This window comes from Chiloscyllium punctatum, chromosome 45, assembly GCF_047496795.1.
Source record: "Chiloscyllium punctatum isolate Juve2018m chromosome 45, sChiPun1.3, whole genome shotgun sequence".
Classification (NCBI taxonomy): domain Eukaryota; kingdom Metazoa; phylum Chordata; class Chondrichthyes; order Orectolobiformes; family Hemiscylliidae; genus Chiloscyllium; species Chiloscyllium punctatum.
In genome coordinates, this window is record NC_092783.1 from 45,685,411 (window position 1) to 45,704,014 (window position 18,604).

The 18,604-nt window shown below is 38.4% G+C and overlaps 1 protein-coding gene across 1 annotated transcript in view; it reads right to left on the reverse strand.

Moving 5' to 3' along the window:
- Window positions 1–3,780: 3,780 nt before the first annotated feature.
- LOC140467340 (6-phosphofructo-2-kinase/fructose-2,6-bisphosphatase 2-like) overlaps window positions 3,781–18,604 on the reverse strand; it is a 90,485-nt gene continuing 75,661 nt past the window's right edge. Inside the window, exons 14-15 of the mRNA XM_072563633.1 lie at window positions 7,664–7,719; window positions 3,781–5,685 (exon numbers count right to left, since the gene is read on the reverse strand). Coding sequence (XP_072419734.1) covers window positions 5,631–5,685; window positions 7,664–7,719 — 111 coding nt within the window. The 3' untranslated portion in view covers window positions 3,781–5,630. The remainder of the gene's footprint in view (window positions 5,686–7,663; window positions 7,720–18,604) is intronic.

Genomic DNA, 18,604 nt, shown 5'->3' on the forward strand with positions numbered 1-18,604 from the left:
TTTTGCACCACTAGCTGTATTCTGGTATTCTAGCCCCAGGCCATTTTCACTCATGCAGAATGGGGACTGGGTGAGAGGCAGTTTCACATTCCAACAAGTCATTTTCATCTTTAAAGATCTGTTCAATTTCATTATCAGAAGCTGACTTGAATTTTCTAGTTCCTAATAGCTCCACTATTCCATGGCAACCTGGTGGGGTCATGCTCTAAAAAAGCTTTGAGGCATCTCCTGCTGCCATTCGGAAGCTCTGCTCCAAGTGAATCTCCTTTTCATAGTACTATCTGAGTTTAACTGCCTGAACTCTCATTTCCCTAATTTGAAAGAGTTTATACAATTATATAACACATAATGACCTCTGCCTGTAACTGGCTTAAGGAACCAAACAATTTGATTTCTATAACCGTGTCTTTGATCTGATTTCCAGTATGGTCTGGTTGCACTGAATGGCCAGTTTCTGTTTTGAATGCCACATTTTAATACTTTTAAAGGCTCTCTTATTAATTTTCTAGGTAAGGACCACTATAGAACGTTGAAGGAGATGAAGAGAACCACTATCTCATAAGAAATAAGAAGTTTTTTCTAAAAGACTCTGCATCCAAAGTCTTTTCCCATCCATTAATTAATCTGATACGTTAGATGGAGTGAACCATGTTGAGCAATCTATGCATGCAAAGTCATACTTTTATTTCCAGCTCCTTAATTTTTTCTTTAGCATTAGGTTCCACACAGATGTTCATAACATATAAATGTGCTACGATGAACCATTCTTAGATGTGCCTTCCAAAGTTGTCCTTCCATGATCTATTTACATACATAAGCCAATGATGTAACTGGTTTCTGCAACTTTCATGGTCTTAATTTTGATTTCCCTGCAGTCAGTTTAATTGCTTATTCAATTTTCTTCGACAGCTTTTAAGCTTAAATTCATTTTTGTTTCCGCTTATTCCATTAATGTGATATAGAAATTGCTGACAAGGCCAGTATTTGTTTTCCATCCCTAATTTTCCTTGTACTGACTAGATTGCTAGGCCATTTCAGTTAGAAGTGAACACATTACTGTGGATCTGGAGACAAATATAGGCGAGACCAGCTAAGGATGGCAGGTTTCCTTCCTTACAGCATGTTAGTCTTCTTTTGTTTCATTTACTCTAAAGGGCAATCTCCTTATATTGTTCAGGTGAAGTGAATGTCTATGGGAGATAATGGTGGATACCAAAGTGCTGACTTATGCCATCAAATGTTTGGTTGAAGAATAATTTGAGTTTGCTATGACAATATTCAATTGTCAATTTTGTGGAGGCAAAGTAAATAGCAAAATAGAACAGGGTCTTCATCACTATATATAGGAAAACAAACTAGTTGGCCAGGGACAAAATTATCCAATGTTGTCATACAAGGAGGACCAGACAATGGGTGTGAACACATAAAAGGAGCCAATATCACCTTGCACCAAAGCAGATAGAGATAGAAAAGGGGTTATTGAATTCAATCCATGATAGAAATATGGAAGAAGCACTCAAGAATGGGACTCTAACCAGGACAATTGTGGTTCCATGGGAGGGCAATAATGCTGTGCTACAATAACCTGGACAAGGTACCTTACATACTATTATCCATTCTGAAAAAGGATCAATATTTAAACTGGCTGTGCCTTTAGAACTATTGAGTCCAATCTTTATAAATCAATCTAAATGTGGCTACTACTGGTAAAAGAGGTTTACAGGGTGACAGGATGCTGACAGAATAATTTTAGCTCTCAGGCAGTTGGTAAGCATTCTTCACCAAGATTATATATCGTCATTGGTATCAGTATCTGAGGACTGCCTTTCTTTCTGAGAAACACTTTACAGGTTTTGATTTGACAGATAATTTCCGTTTTATCACAATAAAATAAAGTGTAATTAAACAAGGCCTAAAATCAATGTCACCATTTATAGAAGTAATGTAAAGAGTAACATATCTTTCAGTTCATAAAGCAGATCAATTTACATTTCTTTTTGATTATAGATGTGCTTAGTTTTGTAAATGAGAACTCTATTACAAAAATACTGTTTATTGAAGCAACAATTTATTAAATTATTACTGTTTATTAAAAGAGAACCAACTTAATTTTGCTTTTACAGTCATAGAGGTCTGCAGCATAGAAAAAGGCCTTTCAGCCCTTGGAGTCTGTGCTGGGCAAAAACAACCACCTAACATTTCTAATCCCAATTTCCAGCACTTGGTTCATAGTCTTATATGCTTTGCCATCTAAATAGTTAAATGCGGTGAAGGTGTCTACCTGTCCAGGCAGTAAGTTCCAGACATGCAACATTTTCTGGATGAAAAACGTTTTCCTCACATCCCCTCTAAACTTCCTGTCCCTTAACTTAAATCCATGCCTGCAGTCTCAAAGTGGGCATTGCTGAGCAGGTGCTGTTTGATAGCACTTTTGATGACACCTTCCAGCACCTCACCTTTAATTGAGAGTAGACTGAGGGGACGCTATTTGACTCGGATTTGTCCTGTGTGTATGTGAGCAGGCCACACCTGGGCAATTTTCCACATTGTTGGGTAGATGGCAATGTTGTAACTGTACTGGTAGAACATGGCTAGGGGAGCAGCAAGTTCTGGAACACAAGCCTTCAGTACCATTAATGGAATCTTGTCAGAGTCTTTAACTGTTCCACTATCTAGTTCCTTCAACCGTTTCTTGATATCATGGAGTAAACAAATTTGCTTAAATTAAGGTATCCATGATACTGGATACCACTAGAGGGACTAAGATAGATTGTTCTCTGTATCACCACCTCTGCTGGATCTGTCCTGCCAGTGGGACAAAACATTTCTAGGGATGGTGATTGTGGTGTCTGGAGCCTTGTCTATATGACATGATTCTGAGAGTATCACTATGTCAGGCTAGTCTGAGAGACAGCTGACACAATTTGGTACTAACATCTGGGGGCTAATAAGCAGGACTTTGTAGGGTTGACAGGGCTATTTTTGCCAGTCTTTTCCAATGCCCAGGTCAATGCCAGGTGGTCCATCTGGTTTAATTTCTTTGTTAAGAAATCATAGCAATTGATACAACTGAGTAGCTTTCTAGGTTATTTCAAAGGGTTGTTGAGAGTCAGCTACATTGCTGTAGGTCTGAAATCACATATAGGTCAGACCAGGTTAGGATGGCAGATTTCTTTCCCTGAAGGACATTAGTGAGTCAGATGGGTTTTTCCAGATAATCTTAATTCCAGATTTTTAAAATTGGAATTCAAATTCCACCATTAGCCGTGGCAGAATTCAAACCACATTAGCTGAATTTCTTGACTGAGTCTATCGACAATACCACAGGGTCATTGCTAGTCTCACCCATTTACTTGATAGCTTGAGTTACCAGTAACAAACTGTCTCACTGCTGTCCACCAAGAGACCATTCTTAATTTACACACTGAGCACCTAAGTTTATCTGGAAACTCAAAATAATTGCATACATTCAAATTTATGATATGCATATGCATGGACTATATCTGCTAAAAAATGAAACCAAGGTGCGTAATATGTCTCACCAGGATAACCTGCCTATAAACTGACAAAATTTACCAACTGCTCTGATTCCACTAATCCATAAACGCATTTATTCTTGGAGCACTTTTAACACTACTGAATTAGCTTAACCTCGGGTGGAGGTAATAGTTATAATGGACCAATCAGCAAAGACTGAAAAGGAAGAAAAGTATCAATTATATTGTTAAGTGATGTGTAATCAAATGAATGTCAAGATACTGCATATTTTATACAGGATACAATTTATTTTTTCAGATGAGTACATTTTCCCTTCTTGAGAATTACACATGCAGAGAAATGAAGCAATATTTTTCTTAAAGAATAAAAAGCATGTACATAACTGTTCATAGACATGAATTATTCCATTTTAACCAATGGCCCGCAGTTCCTCCCAATTATAACAAAGTACAAAGATAAAATGTGATTTTTGAGAAGATTTGTAGCTCAGGTTGAGGTTCAGGTTGTAAGTTTTCTCACTGACTTGGTAGGTCTATTCTCAGACGCCTTGTTACCATGCTAGGTAACATCATCATTGAGGCTTCAATGAAGCATTGGTGTTCTGTCCCACTTACTATTTAGGTGTTTTGGTTGCTAAGGTGGATGATATCATTTCCGGTTCTTTTTCTGAGAGTTTGGTAAATGGATCCAAGTCAATTTGTTTATTGATGGAGTTGCAGTCTGAATGCCTGTCCTCTAGGAAATCCCCTGTCCCTGTTTAGCCAGTCCTGGGATGGATGTATTGTCCCAGTCAAAGTGGTATCCTTCTTTGTCTGTGTGTGTGCTAGTGACAGCTGGTTATGTCTTTTGGTGGCTAGTTGGTATTCGTGTATCCTGGTGGTTACCAACACACTGAAATAGCTACTGATGAACCTAAAGGACCCTATACCAACAACTAGCCAAATGATGTCATTTAAAAAATACCCTGCAAGGACTGTAACAAACACGACATTGGACAGACAAGAAGGAAACTAGCCACCAGGATCCACGAACACCAACTAGCCAACTAAAGACATGACTAGCTATCATTAGCACCCTTACACATAGGCGGACGACACCACGTCGACTGGAACAGCATCCATCCCAGGACAGACTAAACAGAGACATGCACAGGAATTCCTAGAGACCTGGCATTCAAACCGGAACTCTGTCAATAAACAGATTGATTTGGACCCCATTTACCAACCCCATAGAACTGGAAATGATATCACCCACCACAGCTACATCGAAAATGGAACAGAACACCAGCGCTTCAACGGAGGCTCACTGATGTTACCCAGCATGGTGCCGAAATGTCTGAGAACAAACCTATCAGCTCAGCGAGCAAACGTACAATCTGAATAAAGATAAAATATTTAAGATTAAAAATGGACAGTTTAATGAAGATAAAAAATTTTTCTACTGCTTTGTGCAAAAATGGTGGTATAGCATTTCTTTTGGATGAGCTTTTCATTAAATTAAACAAACCTTTTGGACAATGAAACTACCATTGAACATACTCAACAATTCAAAATAATCTTATACACTTCAAACTACAAAGATGGATTTGTCAGCTACATTTAAAAATATGTCCCAATATTAAATTTACAACATTTATCATAGTTTACAATACATTATTCTGGGAACTTGTGCAGTGTGCATTTAGATGCATCTAATTGTGCGTTTAGACCATTATCTTCTCACAGTAAATAGGCCTATAAGCAACAAACTCAAGACTTCTGGAAACTCAATTTGCTTTCGATACCAGTAGTTACATAGCTGGATGGTAGCATCAAAAAGCTCTCATAAATGCTGCAGTATCCAGAGGAATCGACTTATTTTCACTTGGCTTTGGGGACAAAGAATTTGTTGACTAGTAATTGACAGCCAATCTGTGTTCTTTCTCCCTTCAGTGGGTTTAACTTGCAGGCCCTTTTCACAACAACAATACATATTTCCACTTTAAAAAGTGTACCAGAACAAAAGACAGAGAAACGTTTACTTTGTGGGAGGCACAGTCATATTTATAACATTACTTTACAAAATGTTGAACGGATAGCAGGTGAGATGAGCCAAGGCAGATTAACATCGGTCAACAATGCCAATGTGTGCAGTTATAGCAAGTTACAGTGAACTCTATGTAAATGGACTCTTCCAAAAACTGAATGCCTGCATAAACAAACAGACAATTAGGAAATTCAAATAATTAAATGATGACATATTCAAGAGACATTCTGGAACCAGACATTCTAAAGTAAAATCTTTAGGCTGTGTTCAATATATGAAACACTTTTATAAATAGGACTTAGCCTGTTACAAAGCTTCTGTATTCGATAAGTTAACAAAGTCAGAATCACCAATGGTTTATTTTGAGGCTCACTACTTTTCAGCCCACAAATTCTTGGGATCAATTCACCCCATTTAGTGACAGGTGCTACAGCTTTTGTGAGTAAATGGTTTTTGTTGAGTTGGGAACTATTTACACGGCATGCATAGCACAGAGAAACTTCTTAGGGATTAAATGCATGCATGCTTTTATCACAGTTATACAAAAGTTTCCCTGTGGCAATGAATGCTAAGCAAAGAGTTCTAGATTTCATTGGAGAATGTTTATAGTACAGAAAATAGTCATTTTGAAAATAAGGACACTTGCAATTGAACACCACAATAACATTTGACATGTTAAAATTAAATTCACACATTTTACTGTAGTACAAATAAGGTTTGAAGATCCACTTGTGAGTGGAAAGAAACTTAACAAGATGAATCCTTGATTAGCATTTTGTTAATCTTGAAATTTTTGACAGTGCAGTATTGAGAAATTACTGATTTCCAATTAATAATCTGGCCACATAAATTATCTCAAGCCCTATTAATTAAGTGGTTAAAAGCTTGAGCACAACTGAAATTGTGGTTATGCAGTCCACAAGTCATTTTGCTGAAACTCAGTTATCGATACAAAATACTGAGGCCTCCATCTTGTTAGTTGTGGCTTCCTTGTTGCAACTCTGCGTTGCTAGATAGTTTTCCAGTTCTATTAAACATTATCATAGTAGCTACCAAAAAACACATTTGGAATATAAATGCAACAGAAATGAAGCAAAACAATTCAGAAAATTTGTACTAACAAAAAAAATCACTTGTCTACCACACTACAAAAATACCCACCTCGTTTTATTTTAAAAAATGATTGTTCTCATAACAAACATAAAATGCTATAAATAACAAAACAGGATTAGGGCCTGTTATACAGCAGTTGAGAAGAAACGTCTGCTTCAAAATAACCAAGTTTGACCTTGGTAAGAATGTTCCAAATTAGTGTTGAAGTGTCATTTTAATTTAAAATGAGGAGTGTCTGGCAGTGTATGCTATCCAGCATGATGTACAACAAATCTATTTTATTTTTTGAGGTTTTTATTTGGTTTAGCTGCTATTTTACACTACCAATAAAACAAAAGCTTTTGAGAAGACAGCCTGATTTTCAAGTGACCTTGACGAGACTTTAAAACACAAGAATTTGAATCAAATTCATTTAACACTCAATATTGTACTCTGGAGGAATGAAACATTATTAGTTTCACTGAAAAAGTTTTAAAAATTTACAGGGAAATAAATAAAGATTAAAATATATTAAATTTGACATATTACTGTCACAATGACTAATATAGATGAACAAAAAATTAAAATGGAATATTTGTGACAAACATGATTCTGTAAGGTATGTGTGAAGTACAAGAATATCTTCACTTTTAGACTGACTTCATAATTCACATGACACAATTAAGCAATCCAGTTGTGAAAATATTTTCCATATTTCATCTGTTCATTGGACAATGTCTATCAGAATTCCAAGATTAAAGATAGGTTCAATCATAATTACCTCTTTTAGCCAGCTAGTTTCTGGCTATTAACAGAAATAGAATTAAATTGTTATTTGACAAGATTTAAGATTTGTGATTTAGATTGTATGTCTGCAAAAATCAAGAAAATTATATAAAAACAGATCTCAGATTATATTATAACCCCATGGTTCCAAAAGATACTAAGATTGCTGTTTGTTACATTCTTGGTAAATTAATTCCAGTGGGTCCAAATGAATACCAACTTAATAACTAGTTGAGATACTCATTGAAAAATTTCTAATTACTTCTGATGTGGCACAGTACTCAATGCCTCCTCCCGGGTGCGATTTAATGAAACATTCTGCAGAAGAGAGAAGAGTTAATAGATCATAACATAACATTGGTCAAATTCAAAGTCAAAAATTCATTTTGTGAAGAATGCAGTAGCATATTTGATCGATTCTGCAGCAATATATATTTGTGGGGATCACGTTTCTTTTCAGAATAACTAAGTAATAGAAACAGAACCTCATTTTTCTTTGGAAAGCGACCAAATCTAAACTTAGAACAAACCTAATAGAAGCATTCCCAGTAAATAATCCTTGAATCGATTGAAGAACCTATTCAAATTGTAGGGGAAAGCTTGCCAAGATGATTTTTTTTAATCCAAGTACCCAACAGACTATTTAGCATTTTACTCAAATCACATTGTTAGCAGGTGTCCTCAAAGATTTTTGCCTGCAGGAGGTGATCTAATGTTACCGCTGGAGTGATGAAACAGGTTAATTTAAGATTAAAAGTTTTTTTACACAGCTTTTCCTGCTTTGAATGCTGGAATTATTTATTATCCCTTGCATCCAAGACAATCCTTGTTAGGCTTTACGTACTTTGGTTTTGACGCTACATTTTCCTTAGAGTGACTCATGAAGAAGAACCCATATTGACCCTTATTAACATAGAAACACCCTGCACCACCATTCAATATGATGATGGCTGATCATGCAATGTCAGTATCCCATTCCGACTTTTTCTCCGTATTCTTTGATCCCTTTAGCCACAAGGGCCACATCCAGCTCCCTCTTGAATATATCTAAAGAACTGACCCAACAGCTTCCTGTGGAGAGAATTCCATAGGCTCACAACTCTGAGTGAAGAAATTTCTTTTCATTTCAGTCCTGAATGACTTGCCCCTTATTCTTAGACTGTGACCCCCCAGTTCTGGACCTCCCTAACATTAGGACCATTCTTCCTGCATCTAGCCTGCCCTGTCCTATTAGGAGTTTACATGTTTCTATGAAATCCCTCTCTCATTTTTCTAAATTCCAGTGAGAACAAGTCCAGTCAATCCAGTCTTTCCTCTTATGTCAATCCTGCCAGCCTGGGAATCACTCTGGTGAATCTTCGTTGGACTCCCTTAACAGCAAGAATGTTCTTCCTCAGACTAGGAGGCCAAAACTGCACACAAAACTCAAGGTGCGGCCTCACCAAAACCTTGTATAACTGTAGTAAGACATCCTTAGTTCGATACTCTCATCATCTCGCTATGAAGGTCAACATGCCATTAGCTTCCCACACCACCTACTGCAATTGCATGCCAACCTTCAGTGACTGTTCCATCAATGACAACCAGGTTTTGTTGCGCCTTTTCTTTTCCTAAACTGCCACCATTCAGATAATAAGCTGCCTTCCTGTTTTTGTGATCAAAGTAGATAACCTCACATTTATCCACATTATATTGCATTTGCCCATCCATCCAAGTCACCCTGCAGCCTCTTGGCATCCTACTTACAGCACACAGTCACCCAAGCTTTACGGTACAATTCTTACAAAAGGGGGTAAATTTTGAATGGTTGATATCCAGACGAAAACAGCAAGTCAAAAGTCTTAACCACAGTCTTCCAAAGAACAATGATAAATTTCCTCTGGCTTACTAAAATACAGCTTTAGTGATAGAACGGATACATATTCTATCACAGTTCAGGTTGTGCCACTTGATAAACTTAGCGAAGAATAAACAGGAAAAGAAGAGTAATCAACACAGTGATAGTGATAATGAACATTGCAATCATCCTTGAAATACAAAATAAATAACAATACTTCTTGTGGACACAAATTAAATCTTGAATCGTCATTATTTTTGGTATGACGAACTGGAATGTTTATGTCAGATATTCTTGATGGTTTCAAATTGACGACTGTATTTACCATTGAAGACTTTGCTTCAGATTTCTTTGAGATAAGCAGACACTGCATCTCTAATAACTAGATAAGATCATCAGCTATTTCGAGGCACAAATACACCTGTCAAACATGCCCTATAAGCGAGAGTCATGATAACAAAACATTTGACACAGAAACAGAAAATGTTGGCAACACTCCAGTCAGGATGGTTAGTTGAGTTCAATGGTTTGACCTAAGAATTTGTTCCACAAACTTTGAACTACCTGCAAGATGGGCATTCAAGGGCATTGTTTTCTCAGTTACAGGAGCAATTCAATTGTCCACGATTAGTCTCTGACAGTACTGCATTTAGGTGTTTATCCAATGTTACAAAACATGGATTACATTCAGGATTGCTCCACATTACTGCAAGCAATTATCAACAAAAGAAGCTCTGACCAAAGTCTGATTGACATACAGAAGCATTAACATCACTGAAGCTGCTGGGATCAACCTCCTGAAGCAGAGTCATCACTGATCAGAAATTTAACTGGAGTAGCCACATAACTGCCATGGCTACAAAAGAAGGTCAAATTCTGGGAATTATGGTGAGCCACATGGACTTCAGGATGAGCAGCCTGATGCCTTATCCACTGTCTTGATCATTAGTTTCATCATCACCATTACACTTCGGCTACAGCGTATACCATTTATGAGATGCACTATTGCAACTTGCCAAGCCATTTTCAACAGCACCATTCAAATCCACACTCAATGTTCCTCCTACGCTGTGCATCTGTGTGCACACACAGCCGCTCTAATGCGGCCACAGAGGCCCTTGAAAATGAGATAGAATGCTGCCCACAATCCATTCCAAACTGAAGGTCAAGGAAAGCAAGATCTTGCAAACTCCACATGCAAGTTCCTCACACCATCTTGACAATATCCCAGTTCCTTCACTGTAAAAAGAAATCCTGAACAAATAGCACTGTGGGTGTACCTAAACCATATGTTTTGCAGTGGTTTAGGACTACCTATTTCTACATTCTTCTTATTGCCTACCTAAACTCATCAGCTGCTCAAACACTCTGGACAAGAATTCTAATGCTCTCTTAGAATTGTACATGTCAAAACTCAAATGCCTATAACACTAACTTGCACGATCCCTTTACCTGTCCCTGCCTGAACTCTGACCTAATCACTTCATTTTAAAATTTCACTCTTGATGACCTTGCCCTTCCCATTTCTAACCTCCTCCAAGCAAGCAATAATGTAAGCAGTACACTGTTAATGGATGATGTGTTTTTGGAGAAGACTTTTAACAAGATCCTATGTGATAATTATTAATGAAAATGGGAGTTCCGGGAACTGTATGTGATCTTGTACTGTAGGTTGGCAACTGTTTGGTGGGTGGGGTTAGAAAATATGCTCCGATTAGTAAGGTATGACAAGTGGCATTCCAGTGGGGGCAATGTTATTGTTATTATTGACTTGTTATTGTTTATATTTTACAATTAATCTGATAGCTGTGATTATGAATTAGAATACATGAGAAAGATAAAATGTCATGTAGAACACGTCACCAAAGTTAACATTCAAAGAAGTTCTGATCAATTTGTGACATGCACTAATTGACATTTACAATGTGTGGAAATTGCACATGATGCAGCCTAGTTGGTGATGCAACCTTTCAATCAGTTCATGTAAATCAGTAAATGTCAATCAGTGCATGTCTCAAATTGATCAGAACTTTGTTTTTAATGTTAAATTTGGCGGTGGCATGTTCTGCATGTCATTTTATCTTTCTCATGTATTCTAATTCATGAGCACAGCTATCAGATCAATGGTAAAATATATAAAAAGTGGTGGAAAGCACACAGTAATGCTCAAGATACTGCACTTTAATAATCTCAACTTTTTTGTTATTTTTCCGATTGTAAATGGGTTCCTTAATAGTCCTAATGGATTTCTCAACTTACCACACCTATTTGAAAAAAAATAGAACATGACTGCATGAGAGGTATGTGTGTCATCCCAATCTGTGAACAGTTATGAGTATAGACATCTGCAAATATGTTTGCCAGAAATATGCAAAGCTGAGACAGTTGGTTTGACCACAAACTCCAGGGTGCCAATGACCATTTCATTTCTTACATGTTACATCTCGCTAGTGACTATCTTAGGGAAACAGTGTCCGAGTCAATAGGCTGTACTATTTGATGATAGGATCCGTTATAGAGGATGAACACAACCTGCCTCTATGTTCATTCATATTATAAGGTGACCCATAGGAGTAGTGTCATGATATGACCAAAGGGTCGAGTGCTCTAATTATCAAACAGCTTGGGAGTTGTACTGCACCATCACTTGCTTGAAAACGTATGCTTGCATCTTGAGCATTTTGTCCCCCCCTTACTCTGCACATTGTCTCAACAAACTTCTGTTTGGAAAATTTTCATGTGTTCAATCGTCTTTCCCTGATTTTCTGAATTTTAATTGGCTGTTAAATTTTTATATCCAAATTGCAATTGTCCAAATCAGGATCTGGCATTTTATTAATGAACTGACCTTGGAAAATTGTAGTAAGAAAATGAAAACACTTAAATATTTATCTAGTTAAAACTAGCTTCTAATAATTTAGTTCAAAACTGCAGCCCATCAGAAAATCTAGATATGTGTCCTAAGACGTTTGACTGGGTAAATTTAAGTGACAAAGCATTGTTAGATGGGGAAGTTACATAGTGCTGAATATAAATCATGGAAATACTTAATTCAATTGTCTGCCCTGAGAACTACTATCAGCTCCAAATGGTTAATAACCAAAATAAACAAAAAGTGACAACACTCATGAAAAATATATAAGTCCTGATCAACATTCACAAATACCAATACTACCTAAACATTTGAAATGTTTGGAAAATATTTATTTCTCGATATCTATACTTCTACGCATTTACATACTTTCTTGCTTTTGTGAAGTTCCTTCTAGCTTGCAGATTGGTACAAGTTAATCATCTGGTATTAGTGATAATGTGAGCAGGGCAAACTAATCAGATCTGGGAATTAATTCAAAAAGTACATAAGGTCACTGAATCAGAACATGCTCATCTTGACAAACATTTTTCTAATTCTAAATAAAAACCAAAAGAACTGTGGATGCTGGAAATCAGAAACAAAAACAAATACCTGGAAAAGCTAAGCAGATTTGGCAGCATCTGTGGAGAAAGTGAGGATTGCAGACACTGGAGATCAGAGCTGAAAAATGTGTTGCTGGAAAAACACATTCCTGAAGAAGGGCTTATGCCCGAAACGTCGATTCTCCTGCTCCTTGGATGCTGCCTGACCTGCTGCGCTTTTCCAGCAACATATTTTTCAGCATCTGTGGAGAGCAATCAGAGTCCATGTTTTGGGTCCAGTGATCCTTCCACAGAACTCAGCATTTTCTAAATTGTATTTTTTCTTTAATTTTCTTTTCAAAGATATTTGTAGATGTGGGTATCAATGGCTGGCCAGCATTTATTGCTCATCTTAATTGCCCTTCAGCTATTATAAAATAACTCTTCTCCCAGTAACCAAATTGATTTTCAATAATTTTTAATAATTTAAAAGGATTATTCTCACTCTACTTGAAACAATAAATGTTCCCACTACCTCCCATTTCCTAGAATGAGGAATAGCAAAAACAACTAATATAAATAGGGTGTCTTATAGATAAAATGCACTTCAATGGCTCAACCATTGGGGATAACAAAATCTGGCTTCCACGTATCAACTGTTTTAGGCAGCCAACATTTTCTGTTGCAATTATGATAGTTTAATGCAATATATATATAGTTTTCTTATATGAAGACATAAAAAATGACAAATGCAAACCAACATAATTTTATAGTTTTTTTTATTCTTTCATGGATTGTGGTTGTTGCTGGCTGGGTCAGCATTTATTGCCCATTCCTTATTGGCCTCAAACCAAATGGCTTGCTAAGCCATCACAGAAGGCAGTTAAGAATCAACTACATTCTGTCGGTCTGGGATAACGGGTAGGCCACACTAGGTAAGGATGGTAGATTTCCTTGCCTAAACAGCATTAGTGAACCAGATGCAGACATATAACAATTGACAGTCATTAGATTAGCGTCAATTCTAGACTTTTATTGAATTTCACCATCTGCCATGGTAGCTTTCAAACCTATGTCTCCAGAGCAGTAGTCTGGAATTCTGGATTGCTAGCATCATGACATCATCACTATCAAAACTTTCCTTTGACACAATACGTACAACACCTGGCCCATCTAAAAGAATCAAAGCACAATAATTTTCTAGTTTTTAAAGTGCTGCCAAAACGGGCATGGTTAAGGTTACTTCTTGTTCACCAGTCTGTAACATAGTTAACTACAAATAAATCCTTGCTTATTAGGGAAGATTAAATGCAAAAATCAACCAAAAAAGAGAGCTGTTTTTCTAGTTATGAGTCCAAAGCTTGGTACAAATAAGGTAATTAATTGTATGTAAATAGGAACTTCAGGCAAGAAATGTGGTCAGTGACAAATAAATGGCAACAGCAGTTGGTTACACTCACACAAAGAACTTCACGGGAATCTGAAATTGTCATTAATCAATAATCAAAGAGCTTTTATAGCATTTGGAGCCAGTGAACAATACAAGCAACTTTGTACCTCTTTAACTGGTCAGACTGAAGAAACATAAAAGAGTTGTACAGGTTTTGTACTGGAAGGATCAGTTGGACTATGGATTTAATTTGATATGAAGTCAGTCACAGCAAGTAAATCAAAGGGAATAAAGAGAAGGAGAGAGGAGCAAGAAAGTAAAAATCTTAAAATGTTCTCCCAAATCTCCAAATATTAAAATACTAAAAGATCAAAGCTCTTTTAAAAAAAAGAGTAAGACAGGCAAATGTGGTGACAGTGACCATGACCATATGGGAAGTGATTCAAACGGAGAACTAAATCTACATTGTCATGTGATCCAGCACTGAATTGGCACAGCTACTGCTGTTTGATTTCAGGCATCTCTGGACATTGGAGTTCCTCTAAGAAAAAGTAACAAACAGTGAAATTCACAGCTGGCCTTGGAGAAGCATGTGTGGAAGAGCTCACAGCAGGGGAGCAGCTAAGTGGTTTTTTTAAAGGGTAACCTCACTGTTTATTTTGTAAAGCTATGTAGTGAGTAGAGTGAGTTCTTTTTTGATTATATGTTTTATTGAGATCTGTCTCTTGATTAAACTTTAAAAATATAAAACGTAGGTACTAAGTTAGCTTGCAGCAGTGTTTTTTTAGAACAGTAAGACTGTGCTATTTTCTGGATCTGTAGATAGTTAAGGTGCAAAAATGGCCTTTAGTAGAGTGATGTGTTCTTCCTGTCGAATGTGGGAGATTAGAAAGAGTTTCCATGTCACTGATGATTACATCTGCAGGAAGTGTGTTTAGATGTGAATCCTATTGGATTGCATAGATTGGTTGGAGCAGCAGCCAAGCAATTAAGAATTTACAGGAGTAAGGGTGTGTGATGGATGGCAGCTATGAGAAGGGAGAAAAATCACATACAGTTGGGTAGATGGGTAACTATGAAGAAAGGTAGGAGAGGGAGAGAGGTAATGCAGGAGTCTCCTATGACTATTCTCAACTCAAACAAGTACGTTGTTTTGGAAAATATGGGGGATGATGGAATCTCAAGGAAATAGAGCACTGACAGCCAGGTTTTTGGTACAGAGACTGCATCAGGTTCCAAGCGATTGATTGTGATAGGGGATTCTTTAGACTGAGGCACAGACAAACATTTCTGTGGCCAACAGCGAAAAATCAGAATGGTGTGTTGCCTCCCTGGTGTCAGGATCAAGGATATCTTGGAGAAGGTGCAGAATATTCTCATAGGGGAGAGGGACCAGTAGAAGTTGTTGTACACATTGGAACTAATGACATAGAAAGAGGAAAGGATGAGATTCTGATGAAAGAATATAGGAAGTTATACAGGAATTTAAAAGGAGGTCCTCTAGGGATACATCCTAGAGTTCTGAGAGAGGTGGCTAAGGAAATAGCGGAGGCATTGGTTGAGATCTTTCAAGAGTCACTGGAGTCACGGAAAGTCCCGGATGATTGGAAGATCGCTGTTGTAACCCCATTGTTCAAGAAAGGATCAAGACAAAAGATGGAAAATTATAGGCCAATTAGCCTCACCTCGGTTGTTGGTAAAATGCTAGAATCCATCATTAAGGATGAGGTTTCTAAATTCTTAGAAGAGCAGAGTCTGATTAGAACAAGTCAACATGGATTTAGTAAGGGGAGGTCATGCCTGACAAACCTGTTGGTATTCTGTGAAGAGGTGACAAGTAGGTTAGACCAGGGAAACCCAGTGGATGTGGTCTATCTAGACTTCCAAAAGGCCTTTCATAAGGTGCCACACGGGAGGCTGCTGAGCAAGGTGAGGGCCCATGGTATTCGAGGTGAGCTACTGGGATGGATTGAGGATTGGCTGTCTGACAGAAGGCAGAGAGTTGGGATAAGAGGTTCTTTTTCAGAATGGCAGCTGGTGACGAGCGGTGTCCCGCAGGGTTCAGTGTTGGGGCCACAGCTGTTCGCATTATATATTAATGATCTGGATGAAGGGACTGGGGCAATTCTAGCAAAGTTTGCAGATGATACGAAGTTAGGTGGACAGGCAGATAATACTGAGGAAGTGGGGAGGCTGCAGAAGGATCTAGACAGTTTGGGAGAGTGGTTCAGGAAATGGCTGATGGAATTCAACGTGAACAAATGCGAGGTCTTGCACTTTGGCAAAAAGAATAAAAGCACAGACTACTTTCTAAATGGTGATAAAATTCGTAAAGCCAAAGTACAAAGGGATCTGGGAGTGCTAGTCGAGGATTCTCTAAAGGTCAACATGCAGGTTGAGTCTGTGATTAAGAAAGCAAATGCCATGTTGTCACTTATCTCAAGAGGGTTGGAATATATAAGCACCATTGTGCTACTGAGACTTTACAAAGCTCTGGTTAGGCCCCATTTGGAGTACTGTGTCCAGTTTTGGTCTCCACACCTCAGGAAGGACATACTGGCACTGGAACGTGTCCAGCGGAGATTCACACTGATGATCCCTGGAATGGTAGGTCTAATATATGAGGAACGGCTGAGGATCCTGGGATTGTATTTACTGGAGTTAAGATGATTAAGGGGAGACTTAATAGAGATGTACAAGATAATACATGGCTTGGAAAGGGTGAATGCTAGGAAATTGTTTCTGTTAGGTGAGGAGACTAGGACCCGTGGACACAGCCTTAGAATTAGAGGGGGTCATTTCAGAACAGAAATGCGGAGACATTTCTTCAGCCAGAGTGTGGTGGGCCTGTGAAATTCATTGCCGCGGAGTGCAGTGGAGGCCGGGACGCTAAATGTCTTCAAGGCAGAGATTGATAGATTCTTGTTGTCTCGGGGAATTAAGGGCTACGGGGAGAATGCGGGTAAGTGGAGTTGAAATGTCCATCAGCCATGATTGAATGGCGGAGTGGACTCGATGGACCGAATGGCCTTACTTCCACTCCTATTTCTTATGGTCTTATGGTCTAAAGGATATTAATATCTGGATATTACCACAAACTAGTGTGGATAGGAGTTGGAGGATGGAGCAGATGAATGCACGGCTGAGGAGCTGCTGCAGAGGTGAAGGATTCACATTTTTGGATCATTGGGATCTCTTCTAGGGTAGAAGTGACCTGTATAAGAAAGATGGATTATAGCTGAATTGGAAGGGGATGAATATACTGGCAGAAAAATTTGCTAAGGCTGCTCGAGAGGCTTTCTGCTAGTAAAAGGGGGTGGTGGGGGGATCCCAGGGAGATAGTGAGGAAAGACATCAGCTACAGTTGGGAAAAGGAGCAAATCACAGAATCAGGGCATGCAGGAACAAAGGAGAGAATGATTCTGGACGGCACGGTGGCACAGTGGTTAGCACTGCTGCCTCACAGCGCCAGAGACCCAGGTTCAATTCCTGCCTCAGGCGACTCTCTGTGTGGAGTTTGCACATTCTCCCCGTGTTTGCATGGGTTTCCTCCGGGTGCTCCGGTTTCCTCCCACACTCCAAAGATGTGCAGGTCAGGTGAATTGGCCATGCTAAATTGCCCTTAGTGTTAGGTAAGGGGTAGATGTAGGGGTATGGGTTGGTTGCGCTTCGGCGGGGCGGTGTGGACTTGTTGGGCCGAAGGGCCTGTTTCCACACTGTAAGTAATCTAATCTAATCTAATCTAATAAACTGCACCTATTTCAATGAGAGACCAAAAAGCTGAGGCAGATGAACTCAGGGCATGGTTGAGAACATGGGACTGGAATATCATAGTGATTACAGAAAAGTGGTTCAGGGATAGACAGAACTGGCAGCTTAATGCTCCAGAGTATAGACCTTATAAGTAGGATTAGGATGGGGGTTGTGTTTTTGATTAGGCATAACATTACGTCTGTACTTAGGGAATATTCCTGGGAATACGCCCAGGGAGGTTATTTGGGTGGATCTGTAAAATAAGAAAGGGAGATCACTTACTGGGATTACACTATAAACCCCTCCAATATTCAGCAGAAAATTGAGAAACAAATTTGAGAGGAGATCCCAGTTATCTGTAAGAATAGTAGGGTGATATAGGTAGGGGATTTTAACTTTCCAAACATAGACCGCCATTGTCTTAAAGGTGTGGATGGAGAGGAATTTGTTAAGTGTGTATAAGAAAATTTTCTGATTCAGTATGTAGATGTACTGACTAGAGGTGCAAAACTTGATCTACTCTTGGGAAATAAACAGGGCAGGTGACTGAGGTGAGAGTGAGGGAGCACTTTGGGGCCAGCAACCATTATTCTGTTGGTCTTAAAATAATGATGGAGAAAGATAGACCAGATCTAAAACATGAAATTGGGGGTATTGGGGGAAGCGTTGTGAATCTGTGGAATTCCTTGCCCAGTGAAGTAGTTGAGGCTGCCTTGTTGAATGTTCTTAAGGCAAAGATAGTTAAATTTTTGAGCAGTAAAGAAATTAAGGGTTGTGGTGAGTAGGCAGGTAAGTGGAACTGAGTCCACGATAAAATTAGCCACTAT